The sequence below is a fragment of the Eretmochelys imbricata genome, chromosome 10, assembly GCF_965152235.1.
Source record: "Eretmochelys imbricata isolate rEreImb1 chromosome 10, rEreImb1.hap1, whole genome shotgun sequence".
NCBI classification, from domain to species: Eukaryota; Metazoa; Chordata; order Testudines; family Cheloniidae; genus Eretmochelys; species Eretmochelys imbricata.
The window spans coordinates 4,185,985-4,202,452 of NC_135581.1; the positions used below are offsets into that span (position 1 = coordinate 4,185,985).

The 16,468-nt window shown below is 47.9% G+C and overlaps 1 protein-coding gene across 1 annotated transcript in view; it reads right to left on the reverse strand.

The window, feature by feature from the left end:
* Nucleotides 1-16,468, reverse strand: part of SYNGR3 (synaptogyrin 3) — a 43,793-nt gene extending 27,325 nt beyond the window's left edge. Inside the window, exon 1 of the mRNA XM_077827484.1 lies at nt 16,218-16,468. Within this exon, the coding sequence (XP_077683610.1) occupies nt 16,218-16,316 (99 nt within the window). The 5' untranslated portion in view covers nt 16,317-16,468. The remainder of the gene's footprint in view (nt 1-16,217) is intronic.

Genomic DNA, 16,468 nt, shown 5'->3' on the forward strand with positions numbered 1-16,468 from the left:
TGGGTTGTCACAGCGCGATGGGAACACCACCACGCAAAACAGAAATATGCTGCGTTGAAAGAAAATCCCCAGCAATCATAATTCTTGCTCCACATTGGCAACACCTGTAATCCCAGCAGTTGTAAAAATCTGTTCATAAATAATGTAAAGTTGTTGTTTGCCTTCGGAAATACCAGCAGCATTTAAAAAACAGGCCCTGACAAAAATAACGTTAGCCTGGACAGCATGAATAAATGAGAACATCTGATTTCACAGGATTATTTTGCTGGCAGGTCAGCGGATAGCGCTGTGTGCCTAGCATTTCACTTTACTGTCTTACTTAGTCCTTCCAGGAATAACAACCTGGATTTCTCCTTCGTGCTATTAACTGTCTAATCATAGCTCCTGGAGTTTTAGTATTTTACGAATTGTCTGCTTAAAATGAGACATGCCAGCTCAGCGTATAATATGCCCAGTGCACAACTCTGTAAGCAAGCTGTCATGAACTTTTAGAGCCACAGCCCTGGTACGTGAGCAGTGAAATGAGGACTCCCTCCAGCACTTGAAACATGCAGCTATTGCATTGCAACTGAGCATGCTGGACTTTAAAAGGGCCTCTGGTCAAATCCAACCCAACATGCAGCTATAGGGCTGATCCAGCATCAACAGAAAGATTCCCAATGGGCACTGGACTGAAATCTTAGAAGCTAACGGGTAAAATTTTCAGACGTGCCAAGTGACTTGGGAGCCCAAGGCTTATGCTGCTAAGTACCTAAGTCACTTCTGAAGATGTAGGTTTCTAAGTCACTTAGGTGCTTCTGGAAATTTTGCCCAAGATCATTTTTAAAAATTCACCGATTTACTTTAAATTCCAGTAGCAATGTGTCCGTTTTTTTTTTTAAACAAATAAACCTCCCCTGCAGCCTTTGTGACTCAGACATTGCACCATTAGGATAGCGCATGAGAATATCTCACTGTACACCAAAGGGACGTTGACTGATGATGAATGTATCACTGTCCGAGGGGAAAGGGATCCAAAAGAAGTAAATTCCATTTTTAAAACCCTTCCAGTTTCACTCATCTCAGGATGTGGCCAATAACGCTGGGGAGGAGATCTGTTTTTTTTTTTTTAAATATAACAGTTTTCACCACACTGTCCCCCCAAAATAAGATAATACTAACAATTCAGGGCTACTTTCATCATGTGGTTAATGAGTTCTTACCAGCGTGGCCTCCTAATTACAGCTTGAATTCCTCATGAGCTTGCCTGCAGAGGACAGCTGATTAGCACCTCACCTTTGTGATTATTATCATTTGTGCTATGCTGGCACATCTCCATCTACTGGAATATCTGAGCACCTCACAACTTTTAACATATTTATCCTCATGCCCCCGCCCCCACCCCAGGAGGGAGGTATTAATATCCCCATGGTACAGATGGGAGAGAGACTAAGGCTCAGATCCTCAAAGTCCCACTGAAATCAGTGGCAGTTATGTGCCTAAATACCTTTGAGGATCTGGGCCTATGTGATTTGTACACTTGGAAATCTGTGGTGGAGCAGGCAGGCCCCAAATGAATTCAGGCCCTCCCTGGGGTAGATGTTGTATATTCAGGCAGTAAGAGTCAGTCACTAGCCGGGACAGCTGACAGTCTCACAGATAAGAGGTGAGAGGGGAAATGCCCAAGACCACCCAGCAATCCAGTGAGAGAGTCAGGAATGGAACCCAGCCCTCCTGACCCACAGTGCGGAGTCCTATTCACTAGATCATATTGCCTCTCCACTTACAAGTACTAAATTCACTCCCTGAGGCTCCCCAAGGATGACGGGGCTGTGAGACAGCACAATCCCCCTGGGAGAGCCCTCACCGGCGCCCTCCCACCAACACGCTTGCCACATCTGGCTGCAAAGCTGGGGCACGCGGAGTGGAGGGGCTGGAGGCATGGCCAAATTCTGGGGGAAAGGGGTTGTGCTGTGCTCTGAAACCCACTCACTTTCCACCGAGGGTGTTTGGTCATGGGGCCTCTGGGCCTTGGCGCCTCGGAGCTGACGTTCAGTCCCACACCCCCACTGCGAATCCAGAGCTCTGCCACGAGCCCCAGCTTCATGAGCAGAGACGCTCAGGAGTGACTTGCAAGCAACCAGAAGGAGCGAGCTGACTGAACGCTGCTTGCAGCTGCTACCATCCTCCAGATGGCCCGGATGGCGTGGCTTTGGTGGGCCTCCGGCCAGTACCCAGAATACCGGTGCCACTGAAACCTCCTGCCCGAGTAGCAGCAATTGCCATCCATGTTGGCCAGGCGTGGCCGATGAGCATGTTGTTATCATTTAGGATTTATATCCAGTGCCATCAGTGAGTAGGGTGCTGAACAGAGAAAAAAGACACTGGGTACCATTCTGTGCCATGCCCCTTGGGTTTAGCACTAGTGAAAGGGGCTGGATTGATGGCCTAGAAGACTGGAGGCCTTCATTTTCCTACAAACCATGGACAGCAAGGACAGAGGCAAGGCAAGCTTCCCTCCACACCATCCGCTGCCCCAGGGCCTGTTCTGCCTGCAAAGGGGAGAGGGGTTCAGGATTCATGGCCTAGATTGTAATCTCCTCAGGGAGTTCATCCCTGCCACAGTCCCTGCACACTACTGGCCACGAGAGAAGGCCGAGAACTAACAGGGCCATAGAGTCCAAGCACCGCCCCCCCCCAACCATTTTGAAGGGCTTTCTCCAAGTCACGGCTGAGTCTGCACTTTGCTGGCCGGGCAGCACCCATTTTTCAGGACTTCACCTTCCAGGGCTGGCAACCTCTGCAAAATCCAACGTACGGAAGAACAGGCTGCCTGTGTTAAAGCAGATGGCAAGCACCAGCCCTAACATCTGTGACCAGCACCTACTCAGCCAATCCCCGGCGGTCTCGCTGCTGCCCTCCGTGCTAGTCACATGGATGGATGGTTTATGGAGACAATCAGGCACAGATGAGGCTACTCTCCAACATCATCCATTCAGCTCCTTTCTTCCTATCTATGTCAAGATTCCATAAGTGACTGCGTATCTTCAGGGTTACCTTGTGCAGGGATGTGCACTGAGCACCAGCAGGGAAGGATGGGGAGGCTGCAGCAGTGTTTCAGGCATCATGAGTGACATTCCCTGCACGCCAGCTCAGTCAGCAATCGCCCAGGAATCCAAGCCGCTCCTGGGTGTTACTCATTTCGTGCTAGGGAACACGGACAGCGCCTTGTACGTGCAGTTTCCTCTCATATGGCTAAAAAAACAAATTCAAGTGTATGCGTCTGAAAGCTATGCTCCAAAAGCAGAGCTGGCTGAAATGTTCTCATCAAAACCATTTTTTTTTTTCAACCAAAACCAAAATTCTTCACAGAAAAACTTCATTCGGGTTGAAAATGTACACTGAAATTCGAGGTAAAACAGTTCGGGGTTTGGTAAAACGTTTTATCAAAAAAATCATTTTAGAAAATCAAAATTTTTTTCATTTTCCAGCTACTGGTTGAAAAAGTTTTTGAAAAAACCCCACCACCATCACATGATTAAAAATAAACAAACAAAGGAAAATCCCCCAAAAAACAACTGGCCTTTCCCAAGCCGCTCAATCCAACAGCAGCTTTGCCCACAGTGATCATCAGAGAATTATCACGAACATGCAGAGAAAAAATAAAAAGTCTGAGATTTGAGACACCATAAAGGCCCTGGTTTCCAGAGAATGGATGCTCAGCACTTTCTGGTTGGGTACCCGAAATCACTAGTCATTTTGGAAAAATGGTGGCCTAAATTCTCCCCACTTCTGGCTTTCAGAGTGCACCCTGCTGTCCATGACTGTAAACTCCTGAGGGCACGGACTGTCTTTCCTTTGGTTTATTGGGCAGTGCCAAGCACCCTGCTTGTGTCTGGCACAAATCATAGCTACCCTAATTAATATAATACCCATCATCTTGGGAGAGGCCCTGCCCACAGCACAGAGAGCTTCCATATCCCAAATGGCCATGCAGCCAGTGCACCCTTCAGCTGCCAACAGCCAAGGTGAAAAGAACACTGGGATACTTAGCCCATGGATGTGTCTGCTGGGTGAATTAGCATGTATCCAGCACACCCGTTCTTCTACAGGGCTTTTGCATCCTCCATGTGCTTTTACACACATTCATTGGCCCTCAGGCCCTTAGCTGGTTCGGTATTATCCCCAGTTTCCAGATGGGGAAATGAAAAGAGAGGGGGACAAAGTCTGCTGTCAGTGAGCCAGTACACAGCCTATGGCCTCTGCACAGGGGTGAACTCTGTCCCGTAGTGCCACTGGGCAGATTTTCCCTGAGGTTAAATTACCTACCCAAGGCTACAGTGGCACTGGTCACAGAAGTGGGATTCGAGCCCAGGAGCTCCTGGCTTCCAGTCTTGTGCTCAGGTCGCTCACCCTTGACTCCTGACATTCAGTATTAGTCACAACAGGCAGAGGTGGAGTCCTGCCTAGCGCAGATCTGATTGCAGACCCCATTTGTTTATTTCCCAGTATTCAACTGTGCTCCACGTGAATGGCAGGGGATGGGAGCCAGGAGATTTTTCTTTCTTGTCCCATGAGACACAAACTTCAGAGGAGTGTGAGTGGAGCACCCACAGGGGGAAGAGGACGAGGGGTAATAATTCATAAAGCAAACACACTAGCCATGGCACCCATTAAGCTGTACAGAGTCCGCCTGTGTGCACGTGGCTAATACAACTCAGGCTGCACTAACGCCACAGACACTTAGCTGTGTAATGAGGGCTGGTTGCCCGGTACCCCGATGTAAAGTCACTGCACATACGTCACGGGGAGTGTGCTGGGAATCTTGGCAGCGGCACCAGGGGATGCTGGGCCTGGGCAGTGGGCATGGAAGCGTTGGGGTAACAGAGGATGCTGGATCTGGACAGCTCCCCTGGGGAAATCTGGGTATCAGAGAGCGCAAGGTTGGGGCTGGCAGCTGTTCAGAGGTTTCATTAGCATTCACAGTGCCAATGCCTCACAACCCAGCTGCGCATTTCGGACATTTCCCGGCCCAAACTCACGTTTTCCTTTCCTGCCCCACGAGCCGTTCTACACAGGGCCCCTTCCCACAGACAGCTGCTCACGCCGCTTACCCTACGGTCGTATCCTGTGCTGTGCAGTAACTGGGCAACCCTTAATAACTCCAGGGGAGCTTGACAGAGTGCAGCTCCTAACAGGGTACGTGCTGGCCCCAGGTTAGCAAGAAACACCAGAGATCTGCCTGTACCCCTCCCAGCACTGGAGGGGAGGCAGAGGTGACTGGCCAAGCCTGGCAGGCATCCAGCTGAGAGGGCAGATTGTTAAACGACTGCCCTGACAAGAGACTCAGTGAAGTCACTCAGCCAAAGCGAGTCTGTGGAGGTTGAGAAGCTGTTTGGCAGCCCCCGTTAGCTCACATTCACCTCGCCACCTGTGCAGGCGGTCACTGGCTGCAGATTGGCTCCAGACCTCGTGCCCCAATCCTGCCGGCTCTCACACACGAAGCAGAAGGGGGCTGAGTCAGGAGCCGGGTGGCAGAATTGTAGGAGAAATGCCGAGAGCTGTGGAAGGTGGTTGCTGATTCCACAGGTGGCGTTCTTCTCTCTGGGTCGGAACCAAACCAATGGCCTAGGAGCACTTGGTGATAGAGGTGCCATCCCTTGGGTGAGACATGAAGCTGGAAATCTACAATTGCCTCATCTACCCTAGGATTTCACCATGTTGGCACCTTTTCTCCGAGGGAGGCCAAGCCTTTAGAGTAGGGTTGTTAGCCTTCATGTCCCTGCCTGGTTCCAAGCTGCATAATACTCTGCAACCCAAAATTTTCTCTGTAGTTTTAGTGAAGCACGGTTATTCTCCACTTCCTGTTGTGTAGTGCTGCTAGGGATTCTTAGATACTTTGCACGTCCCACCCCAGAGGTGTCAACGGTGGGTAAAGTCTCAGACATTATAAATGTTTGTGGTTAAGAGCCTCACAATTTGAGTCCAACCAGTTACCAGGAAAATCCAGAGATGCTCAAAGATGGAAACTAAGAACATCAGTCATCTCAGGGGGTGATGATGCTTTCACTACTGCGGCATCCTATGCTGTCTGGGGTGACAGGTACCAAAGATGACAGGTACCAGAGGGTGTTGCATTGTAACTCTCTCTTATGTGGGGAGCTGATTGTGCAAACTCGTTTTTAAATCTTTGATAAATGACCTTGAACACTCAAAAAAACTGCAGTAAAGTCAGTGTTGTGACACATACCCATTAACAGCGAGGAAATTCAGAGTTAAGATAGACATTCCACCTCGAACTGGCCCCACTGCAGCTAAGTACAGGGACACACCAACATTGCTGATCTCACACCCCACTGGGTGAAACTCACCCCGGCGCAGAGAGCCAGTCCAAGGCTCCAGCCCTCTAGCCTGGGACTAAGCGGATTTAAGAGACATAAGCCTTGTGCTGACCTCCGCACCCTGTCCTGGCATGCAACACCATCTCTACACATAATCAATCAAGTTCAGGATGGAGTGGGAGGAAGATGCAGCGCCTCCATCACCCCACCATGCCCAAGGATCGCTGTGTTCTCTGAGCCAGGAACAATCGATACTCAGGTTGCAGCTGAGCCCGACGTCCTTCTTTAGCTTTTATTCAGTTCTCAGGAACTTTTTATTCCAGCTGGGGGCTATGGCACCAGAGTAGGAACGAGGACCCCAGGGTTCTACTCCCAGCTCTGTCACTGACCTGCTACGTGACCTCAGTCAAGTCACTGCTGTGCTCTGTGCCTCAGTTTCCCCATCTGTAAAACGGGTGATAAAGATGCCTAGCATCTTTCTAACGCCCTTTGAGATCTGCGGAGAAAAAGGGCTCAGTACAGTTAGCTTTGCCATCAGCGTTTCTTGCAAGCGTCAATGACGCAGGTTGAGGAAGAGACCAGGAGGAGAGAAGGCAAAGGTGACCCGGTGACTTTAAGTCAGTTTTGCACCCTGGGTACTGTGGGCAGCTCTGGGGACTGGAAGGGCCCCGAGCTAAATCAGAGGTGCCTTGGGAATACTCCAGTTAGTAACAGCCTCCGAAGATCTTCCCATGGCTGGCGCAGCCCAGAATATCCACTGCGAGGTGTGCTGTGGAGACTCCTCCTTCCTCTCTCAACACAGGCCCAGTCTCAGCATGTCTCCTGGGCCAGGACTTGTGGGGAGGAGGGGAAGAGCATAGAGCATATGGCAGGGGCGGGGAAGCCTCCCCCAGCACAGTTCTAACCCCTGCAGGCCACTACAGTGGCCCAGAGGGGCCAGGGATGGCACCAGAATCTGGCCCATATACTGTACCTGGCTACCCACTCCTGTTCTGGAGCCCACTTATCCTTCCAAGATCCATGCACGGAGGGCAACCACCGTGCTTGGCTATGCCCACCCCATGTGAGAAGGCCATCTGCCTCTGCAGCACCATCCCCTCCCCGTTCCAGGCTCCGTGGAGAGGTGCCGGGAGGGGCTGGACTAGGCAGCAGACAGGGACACCTGGACCATCCGCCCTCCCCAGTTCTGAGTAGAAGCTAATGCCAGCTAATTTCCCCGTGGCCTTTCCCTGCAGAGTGGAACTTGCGCACAGGATGTGTCTCCATAGCAGCTGGAAGGCAACTTGGGTAGAAATACCTGCACTAGCAGGGATTGAGCTAGTCACCTAAAATAGCAGCATGGCCATGCAGGAGGTGGCTTGAGCCCGCCACCCGAGCGCAGTGCTGTCTGACGTACGCACTCGGGCAGCTAGCCTGAGCTGCCGCGGCCAGGCTGCTATTTGTTAGTTTGATTGGAGCTAGCATGTGCATGTCTACCCCAGATGGCAATGACTCCTCCCAGTGGGGCAAACGCTGGTGGGGAAGTGCTGGCAGGTGCAGTTCCTTCCTTCCCTCCTGGGAGCTAGAAGGAGGCAGGGAGCCTCAGGGAGCAGAATCCCCAAGGAGCTGCAGGGTTTCGGGCCATGTTCATCCTGTGGGGCTGGGGCCAACCCAGGAGCTCCCAATGGAACAGTCTGGGGAACGCGCCGCAAAAGACTCTTTCCCTCCATCACCTCAGCAGCCTCCTCTCCTGGGAGGGGATGATCATGCATGGACAACCATGCATTTAGGACATTCCTGGTTTGTATATATAGGGCCTGATCCTGAGAATTCTGCCTGTCTCAGGGCTGCCGGATGAGGCCCAGATTATATTATATTAGTGGAGAGAGACAAAATTTGTCTGCAGGGATTAAATGTAAAGCTAAATTCTGTCTACAAAGACACGTGTTCCACCCACCAATGTCCTTGTGAGCCCTAGGCACGCATGTAAAGGCAGGGTTTAGACCTGGTATGTTTGCTATTATTAACTGATATATTCATTGCTAAGGTTCCCATCCCCATAGTATCAAGGCTCTGGTACAAAGATCAAAATGTGCACCATCTGTCCTTCAGGAGCGGTGAGTGTGGGGCTATCTTCATGCATTTGTTGAGATTTCAAAAAAGAACTAGTCCAGATTATACTAGAAAGGCCTAGAATATTTCATTAAGAAAACCACCTCTCAGTTGCTGGCTCAGTTATGTGAACACTACCACAGAGGCCGAGGTGAGTAGACTGCGCATTTTGGGCACATTCCCACCACTGATTTTGTGTGTAAATCTTGCAGAGAAATATGGTTGGGTCACTGATGTGCTAAATCACTGCCCATCATGCTGACCAGTGCTGGCTCATTGTTTCCTTGTGCTCCCTATCAGTCTGTCTCGCTCCACCTGCTGCTTCTTGCCTTACACTTAGATTGGAAGCTCTTTGGGACAGGGACTCTCTCTTTGTTCTCTGTTTGTACAGCGCCTAATGCTGGTCCATGATTAGGGCGCCCAGGCGCTGCCGTAACACAAATAATAAATTATGATCATAACAATAATAACAGAAAACGTGTCTGTGATTCTTGAGCTTGGAGTGGGGTTTTTTCCAGCCGTATCCTCAGACTCTTCCCCTGCAGAAGACCTGACCCAGCAAGGAGCTGAGCCCTTCTTGTAGGGTGCTGAGCACCCTCGATCACGTTCGGACAACACCTGATAGGAGATACCCAGCAAGACTGGGCCTTTGGTAGGGATGACACAGCACAGTTATCTAATGGGTCCGATCCTGCAAAGTGCTGGGCATTTCAGAATGAAATTCACCCCTTGCAGAGGACCAATACAATGGCCCTGGCCCTGGCCTATGCACCATTTCAGTTCCACTTAAACCCTGGTCTTAAGTGGTGCATTGTGCTGGCATGCTGCACAGAGGTGATTTCACTCTTGGTTAGGTGCTGTGCCCTGAACTCAGACCCTTGGAGGATCAGGCCCCCTGTTACTCTCCTATTCCTCTTTATTGTTGCCATTTCTAGGGAAGTTCCCACCCCAGAATGGCTCAGGAGCATTTACAGGCAGGATGTGGAGCCTCAGAGATATTTTATGCGCTGCAAGATCTTTCAAGAGGGTCTATGGTTAAGACTACAAAGCAAAGATTTGACTCCAGACCCTGGCACAGAAGAGGCTGTTAGCCGATGCTGACTGCAATATGTTTAAGGGCATGTCTAACTGGCTAATCAGCTCATGAACGGTGCACATTGATGAACACATGACCAATTCTTGCTAAATTTATGTTTTGTTATATGGCAACGATGTTGGCAAAAACTGACTGTCCATTCAAAGTTCCTAATCTAGTAACGCAATTTGAGCACATGTCAAGCAGACTGCATTTCCAACTAGTGCTGACAGGAAAAAGAGAATTTAGTAACAGTTTAAGCTAAGACACAAGGGCACTTCTGTATAATTCAATTACCAAGAAGTTATATTTAAATTATGTAAAGTTCCACACGTAATCTACATAACAAGGAAGTACAGAATTAATACAGAAAAACCAGAGGTCCTAACCCAAACAGTCACGAAGACCAGAAAAAATCCAGAGGTTAATATTCCACTAATAACACTTAGCATAAATATGGGGTTAAATGCTCAGCTGCTGTAAACTAGGATTGCTGGAAACAGAACCCAGAACTTCTGAGTTGCAGTAAAATATCGTAAGCACAAGACCATCTTTACCCTCCCCCCGTCTTTGATTTAAAAAGTAAGGAGCCTTGTGAGTCAGTGGTGTCCTAGGAGACAATGGGAGCAATTTAACAGCTTGCTGAATTGGGCCAGGCTCTCCTCTGTTATTGCTCTCTCATAGGAGGTGCCCAGCACTTCGTAGGATGGGGCTGGTCAGACCACCTTAAGGATCTAGCTAGAGGCTGCTCTGGTGGCGCACCATCTGCAAGGATCTTTGTGGGATCTGCCATGATGATAATGACCCTAAGTGATCAGTCCAATCTGTTCAGTTTCAGTAGCACTCTTTGAATTACCAAGACTTACTCAGGTGAGTAAAGGTTTGCAAGCTCCAGCCCAAATCACTTAGAACAATTTTGTTTCCAAATGTTGCAAAAAACAAACCACCACCCAGTCAAAATGACGAACCTTCCACTCCTGGCCTCCCGCAGCTCACCCTAAGCCGCATTTCTGGCTGCGTGATACTCCCTAGGAAGGGAGGATGTGAACAGCACATCCCAGCAGATCGCTTAAGTACAGTGGCAAGAATAACGCTGGCACTGTATTCTCCTTGTTTTGCTGCCCATCTGTTCTACTACCAGGCATGGGGTTTTTTTCCTACTAGACACATCTTGTACCAGGAGCACAAATAGAAGCCAGCTCTGGCCTCTTTCTCCTTGGCAAAACAAAACAAACTTGAGCTAAGAATGAAGGGAAGGACAGCAACTTCTGTCATTCAAAGCATCATCTGCTTTCCTTAATACAGCAAAACCAGTAGAGAGAGCTCTTCATTAGGGCCACAGGTCAGCAAAGCACTTAGGCACATGCTTAAGTGCTGTGCTGAGTAGGGAGGGTTTGCTATAATCGGGCGTAGGCAACCTGCTGTCAGAAAAGGCCACCCAAAGGCACTTTTCAGAAACTACAGAGACAGTTACAATGCTACTCCACCTCTGTTAAGCAACTGATTTTGGCCTGTCCCCTGTCTGGTTGCTTAAGACAGGTTTCACTGTCAACAGGGTAGAGAGGGTTGCAAAAAAAACCCAAAACAAGCAAATTCACTGCAAAGGAAAGGCTTTCTATATTGAACCCGACAGCATAAACTAGAAATTAACTTTTATTAAGAAAATAAAAACAAATGGGACCAACTATTTAAGGGTAGCTGTCAATATGAAAGTCACAGGGTAGATCCTCCCCTGGTTTAAATCAACAAGCTCCAAAGAGGTGGATGGTGCATTGCTGTGGAACCCCCATCATTAGCAGTTTTTAAACACAGGTTGGACAAACACCGTCAGGGATGGTCTAGGTTTACTTGGGACTTCCTCAACACAGGGGGCTGGACTTGATGACCTCCCGCGGTCCCTTCCAGCCCGATATCTCTATGATTCACACCAGATGAGCATCTGGCCCCCAAATATTTTTTTTTTAAATATCCAATTCCTTATCTATGTTACTAATCAACGCAGGCCCTGCTCCTGCATTGAGATCCACTCTGGCAGGCCCTGGAGCCCAAGTGAAGCCTATGTGGTTCCATGCAAGCATGGTCGTTCAAAGCACCCTGGGGAGCCAGTCATTCTATAGTCCTGTGCAGCCGGATCAGGACCTGAGGTTATAAATAATTAAAGAATTTCAAAAATTATATTTTCTTTTCCCCCTTTACACTATTTCTGTTGTCACGTCTCACAGAGGCCAATCGGCTTCATTTTCCACTTATAATTAGTTTTGTTTTCTGGTTCACACGTGCTTAGATAAGGCAGAATTTGATTTTTTTATCATTTCAGTGGATAATATTGATGTTTATTTTCAAGCCTTTTTGTAGATTTTTATCTATTTAAATTTTCACAGTTGCAGGAAATTATGCAGAATCAAAGAATGGGGTGGGGTCAGAGTGATTATTTAAGGACAGAAGACACTGACATTTAGAGAGTTAAAGCTTTATAACCATCAAAACACAAACTGCCAGTATCATATGTCAAAATACACAAAGTAAACTGCCTTAAATCAAATTCATAGATTCATAGATACTAAGGTCAGAAGGGACCATTATGATCATCTAGTCCGACCTCCTGCACAACGCAGGCCACAGAATCTCACCCACCCACTCCTGCGAAAAACCTCTCACCTATGTCTGAGCTATTGAAGTCCTCAAATCGTGGTTTAAAGACTTCAAGGAGCAGAGAATCCTCCAGCAAGTGACCCGTGCCCCATGCTACAGAGGAAGGTGAAAAACCTCCAGGGCCTCTTCCAATCTGCCCTGGAGGAAAATTCCTTCCCGACCCCAAATATGGCGATCAGCTAAACCCTGAGCATCTGGGCAAGATTCACCAGCCAGATACCCAGGAAAGAATTTTCTGTAGTAACTCAGATCCCACCCCATCTAACATCCCATCACAGGCCATTAGGCCTATTTACCATGAATATTTAAAGATCAATTAATTACCAAAATCATGTTATCCCATCATACCATCTCCTCCATAAACTTATCGAGTTTAATTCTAAGAAGTTCTCAAGCAGCATTTTTCTTACTTTGCCGGTCTGTACATTTCAATTATTACTGATGGAAATATTTTTTCACTGGTTTGTGTGCGCACAGTGCAATCAATGTTTATCAACGTTTACTGACAACAATCGAATCCTTCCAAGCCTACACTTGCACTAGTGTTTGGGTATTTCCAGCCTTAGCAGGGGGGAAAAACCCATTCCTGAGATTCAAGAGAATTTGTCAAAATCTTTCTATTCAGAGTAGGTTTGTTAAAACTTAGTTTAAACATCAAACATAAATGTATGTCTACATTAAATTGAAAGTGTCCCGTTTTCCACTATACAACAATTTAAAAATGTATATATTAATAATAGGACAGATGTAAAAGAAAGGAGCTGGCGACCGCATGAACTACTGTTTACTACCAAGTTCATTTCACTCCATAAAAAACAAGTGTTATCATATCTTGACTCACAAGCTGTATCAGCCATGAGTGAAGAGACAAAAGAGGAACAGTTTCATGGGGCTTTCCAGATATGATCGTCAGAAAGTTCTGCATATAGCAGGACCCTTTTGTTCTTCAGAAATTAATGCTATAGTATATTTAAAGAAATCATTTTCATTCTATCTGGAACTGTAAACTTCACTGGGGATTTCTGAGCTAGTCAATAGTCATCAATAAGGCCCCCAAATGTCAAAGGGATCAATCCTGCATCCCTTGTATAACTCTGTGCTGCCAGAATCCCACTGAAGGAGTTAGGCCCTGCAACAATGAAACTCCCATTGATTTCAATGGTGGAGGATCACCGCCATCTCAACCCCTGATGCATAATGCATAGGTCTTGTATTGCTCTGCTGCACCCAAGAAGGCTTCCACTGACTTCAGTTAAACTACTCTGATGAGAGAAGCAAGCACAACTGTGCTCAAACATTGGATGAACAGTAAAATGACTCTCCTGTTCCCCTCTGTGCCCCCACCCAAAAATATCCAACAACCCATACTGCATCTGGTAGCCAACCCTTTGGTGTCAGGGCAATTTCACACTGGAGGAGATTGGGTTGGGCAGTTGGAAGGGACTGAATCATGGAGGAGTGGTCCAATTACTTTAACTGCATGCTTAAAAATATACAGGAACACGTGCTTTAAGGGGTATAAAGAGAAGGAATCACTCCTAGTAAACAACAGATAAACTCTGCTCTTCCTCCTACTTAGATTACAAGTCCTTTGGGGGCAAGGACAGTCTTTTTGCACTGGGTTTGTACAGCACCTCGCAAACCCCAGGATCCTGGTCCATGATTGGGGGTCCTAAGTGCTACTGCAGTGGAAATAATAAATAATCAAAATAATATTCTATGCCAAGATAGCTGCATTTCATACCCCAAATCCAGCAATCTGGGGTATGACTGCAGCAAAAACTGCTGAAACGATCTTGCAGGCAAAAACTGCTTTTTGTCTTCTGAATGTACCCTTCACACACTGCATGGGCTTACAAAGTCTGCAAACAATGTTTTAAAAATGTAAGGTACAGTGAATGTGCTTTCTTGAGGCTGCAGGATGCAATAATGTTATGGGATTTGATGGCTGCCCACACACAAGTGGACTAGCGTTCAGGAGGAAAACAGACCCAACAAATGCACCAGGCTAACTCATCAGGACATGCAAGGCCACAAGGAAATTTGTCCATCTACACAGGAGTCTTATTGTCTGAAACACGGCTTTAAGCCAATTCAAGCTGATTTGATTGAAGCACACTTCAGGTGGCCACTATGAGCAAGACCCAAATGTGTACCAGCCATGGCCCCAAGCCTGCAAGCTGATCTGTGTAGGGCTCCCTGCAAAGATCAGCTTGCAGAATCAGGGCCTATGTTTGGAAAACGTGGCCTGCAGCATTTTTCAATGAACTCATGCAGGCGTTTGGAGCTTCATCCAAAGCCCACTGGAGTGAGCTGAAAGATGCCCTTTGACTTCAATGGGCTTTGGATCAGGCCCTTGACCCTAAAAACAACTTATGCTTGCACTTAAATTGAAGCACATGAATAGATTCAAAGTAAGTGCGGTGACTCACATGCTTAGAATTAATCTGACGTGTAAGTGCTGGCAGTTTCAGGCCCTTCCTTCTCACTTTGGGACAGATCCCTTGTGGTTTAAAATTTCCCGAAGATTCCTATGTGATCAATCAGTCACTGAACACGTGCGGGAACTTTTTCTGAGCTGTTTTTTAATGCCGTATTCTGTGTTCTGTTCCTGTGTCCCAACTGCAGTACCCAAGTCTTCCATGCTGGATCCAGGTGATGCATCGTAAGCATCTATGAAGATGTCACTGCCACGCACCGTGTCAATCATGTACAAAAGAACCGATCTACAACCTGCCTTGACGTTTCGTGCGGCAACCGGCCTCCATTTTCGTCCACGCAGCATTCTCCATTCAGATGCTTTCTCAAAGTACGGGAGAATGGGTTACGGCTCTGACCCAGCAAAGCCCTTAAGCGTGTCACTTGAATGGTTTTACTTATGTGCTTATGGAAAGATGACACACTGACTGCTCTGGACACTGAAGGCCTCAATCCACAGAACAGGTAGAGCGAGGGCAACAGCAGTGCAAGCTTCCCCCATACACCACTGTACCTCATCCTGAATCTAAAAGGACCCTCTCTGCCTCTAAATTGGAAAACGGGGTCCACCGCCATCTCAACCCCTGGCCTCTCTACTGAGGCTCCCATCAATGGGACCACATTAGAGGGGCTTTTTGTGATGTGGGCTTTTGGTTAAGGTCTTTTAGGAGACGGCCTGAGGCTCCGAATTCACCAAAGGGCCATCAGCACAGGCTTGCAGGTCTCAGCACATAAAACCTAAGCAAAATGAGGCAAGTTATGGGTGGAGTGTCAGCCTTAACCCTTGTACCTCCTGGCATAATCAATTTAAGTGAAGCTCTTTCCGTACTTTCCATATTGCTGCCCATGGAACACCAAAGATCAAAGCCACTCTAAAGCAGGTGTCCTGAAAACATATTCAGTCTGGTGCTTTCGGCAAGGCAATAGGAATTTAAAACAAAAAATAGCCAGCCAGCAAACCATTATATCCTTTTGCATTAGCAAAGGGATCTAGGTAGGGCTAGATCATGAAGTATAGAAGAAAAATGTCTTCTGACCAACGAATTCTACAGGATTTTCCTCATCATCCTACCATTTGTTTAAGCATCAGAAAAGACAGAGACCATGAAAAATGACCCATCTACAGCTGCAAAATAAAGCCCTAAAAATACCCTCCTTTTTACAGAGAGGAGGCAGAGACTTCCACTTCCGTGGGTAAACAGAAGTGATCTTTCCACTCTGCAAATACTGTAATAATAATACAAAACCCAGCATTTGTGACTATTGCTCCTCTTATTTCGATGGGGGTTTCGGGAGGAAACACAGCACAAACTGGTGAGAAAAAATGGTTAGCCGTTTCCCCCTGGCACCCTTCCTGATCGCGGTCCCCATTTCCTCTCCCTCTTCCTTAGCAAAATAAAGCAAACAACCTCGGCCACCAAAAATTAAAAGCCAAAACAAAGCCACGCATGCAAGGTATTACTAATACTCCAGCAGCCCCCTTTGCATTACCACCTTGCCAGGCTGGAAGGGTGCCAGAGAAAAGGAGGATGGAAGGGAGCAATGTCTCCACAGGGAAAAATAAATACACGCCCATTTAAAATGACGAGGCTCTGCCTTACCCAGGACACTATCCTGAGAATGGTCTGAGGCTGCTTGAGGAAATCCACAGGGTCAACGGCCCCCCCAGCCCGGCCGGCTCCGAAGGAGGCTCCTTCCATCTTCCCCAGGCGCTGGGCTGCTTGCTTGAGCCTTGCCGCCCCGGCTCCTGGCTTGTGCAGCAGAGACCCAGCCGGCGCGTGCGAGCAGGGAGTGGGGGAGGCTCGCGCCACCGCCTGCCCGGCTGCCCGTGTCTCGCGCACAGACCTTGCCG